We start from the raw sequence: 2222 nt of genomic DNA on the forward strand, positions 1-2222 counted from the left end.
GAGTGCTGGGATTAAAGGCGTGCGCCACCACGCCCGGCTACCACACTTTTTATATAAACTTCTATTAAGTGATCAAGCATGGTAGCAACAGCCTTTAGTCTCTGCATTCATGTGGTTGAGGCAGGAGGACCACAAGTTCAAGGCCAGCTTGAGCTACATGTTGAGAACCTGTTAAAAATTTGAGAATACAAAGTCTAGAGCTGGGTGGTGGTGGCATACATCTTTAATCTTGGCAATTGGGAGACAAGAGGAGGCTTGCAAGCTTCAGGTACCCAGCGGTAAGCTCCGCCCTATTCTGAGGCAGACACAAGCTGGGCAGAAAGTGAAGCAGGGGGAAAGATGAGGGGAGGTGATGGTGGGGTGCCGCTAGCCATCTGGTCTGGGACCAGAGCCTTTCCCTTCTCAAGTTCTGTGTGTCCACACCTGTCTTTGAACCACACATCTGTCTGTCTGTCCAGGAGCCCACAGCCATCAGAGAGAGGCCCAGGGCAACATCTGTGTCTCAGTGTTTTTCTTGTGACTTCCCACAGGAAGGGGCCCTGGACCTTCTGAAGAAGCTGAACAGTTGCCAGATGTCCATCCAGCTGCTACAGGTGGGAGGAGGGGCTCTTGAGGTAGTTGCTCTGTGGGAGGGAAAGACCCCGTGGAGGTTTGGGGGGGGGCTCCTGGGGGTGAGGTGCCAACATGGAGTTGAGGGTGCTAAGAGTGTCTCTTGAGGGTAGGTTACTTCCCAGCCTCAGGGGTCAGGGTCCTTGGGTTTAAGATGTTTTCCTTGAATCTTTATCCGAAGCCTGTGAGATGCAAGAGATGCAAGAGATGCAAGTGGCTTATGACCAAGGGAAAGAGAGAGATCTCCCCCCCACACTACTTTCAAATCTTCCTTAAATTTCCCATAACCCCCCAAACTTCTGGTCTTAAAGCACAAGTGTAGATCTAAGATGTGGCAGCCAGAAGTAGGTTGACTTTTTTTTTCAAAGCATCCAGTGGACTGAGAGTGGTCCAGGGTCCTAGCTGCAGCCAACACTAACCCCACCCCAGCTTTCCACCAACACTGCCTATCGGCGTAGACTTGGGTCTCAGGCAGGAGAGCGGTCAGGGCCAGGGTCAGTTCTAGGATAGATGACCAAGGTCCTGTCCTCTGCTGGGGGTCAGGGCCAGGACCCTGGAGAAGTCAGATTGGAGGGAAGCGATGGTTGAGATGGGGCTGCTGCCTTCAGTAAGAGTGGCTGGTCCTGTGTGTCAGCTCCCTTAACCCTTACCTCACAGACCACCAGGATCGGAGTTGCAGTCAACGGAGTCCGCAAGCACTGCTCAGACAAGGAAGTGGTGTCCTTGGCCAAAGTCCTCATTAAAAACTGGAAGCGGCTGCTGGGTGAGAGGGGGGAAGACCGATGGGAGATGGGGCTTCCTGCCAGCATGTGGGAGAGGCCATGCCTGGCTGGTGGTAGGTTCTTAGCTCACATCCTTGAGTTATTTAATAAATGGCATGTAGTCCCTGGATCATGGAGTTCACGGTGGTGTGTGTGCCGGTGTAAGATCTATATGCAGCATGTAACTTTAATTGTATGTGTCTATACATTTCTATTTGTGTGCATGTATGTGCACATTGCCCGACTCTGCATAGATGGGTGTACTGCTATGTTCCACGTGAGGTGTACCTGTTTTCTATATATCTCTGAGTACATGCACATGTGTGTGCATGTGTCCACATGTATCTGCATGCATGCATTCCTGTGTGTGTGCATGCACATGTGTATGTGCATATGTATGTTTGTGCACATGTGTCCACACACATCCACATGTATGCACACATGTGTATGATAGACCTGCATGCAGCTGTCCCCCAGTCCCAACACTTCATTCCCCAGGGACCGAAATCACACAGGTCTGTGCTGTGAAGGCGCTGAGTGGGGACACAATATCACAATTTCATTTTCAGACTCCCCCAGAACCACCAAAGGAGAAAGAGAAGAAAGAGAAAAAGTGAAGAAGAAGGAGAAAGGACTTGGCTGTTCAGACTGGAAACCAGAAGCAGGCCTTTCTCCACCAAGGAAGAAAGGAGGGGGAGAGCCCAAAACCAGGTACTTCTTTCTAGGGCTGGAGGGAGGGAGGGGGACCATGCCTGTCACATCTTTTTTTTTTTTTTCCTTGGTTTTTTGAGACAGGGTTTCTCTGTATAGCCCTGGCTGTCCTGGAACTCACTTTGTAGACCAGGCTGGCCT

The 2222-nt window shown here is 50.9% G+C and overlaps 1 protein-coding gene across 2 annotated transcripts in view; it reads left to right on the plus strand.

The window, feature by feature from the left end:
• Tcea3 (transcription elongation factor A3) overlaps positions 1–2222 on the plus strand; it is a 28649-nt gene that overhangs the window by 5380 nt on the left and 21047 nt on the right. For both annotated transcript variants that reach the window (XM_029476729.1, XM_021160969.2), the window contains exons 2-4: positions 531–593; positions 1267–1372; positions 1940–2081. In XM_029476729.1, coding sequence (XP_029332589.1) covers positions 531–593; positions 1267–1372; positions 1940–2081 — 311 coding nt within the window. The remainder of the gene's footprint in view (positions 1–530; positions 594–1266; positions 1373–1939; positions 2082–2222) is intronic.

This window comes from Mus caroli, chromosome 4 (genome assembly GCF_900094665.2).
Source record: "Mus caroli chromosome 4, CAROLI_EIJ_v1.1, whole genome shotgun sequence".
NCBI lineage: Eukaryota > Metazoa > Chordata > Mammalia > Rodentia > Muridae > Mus > Mus caroli.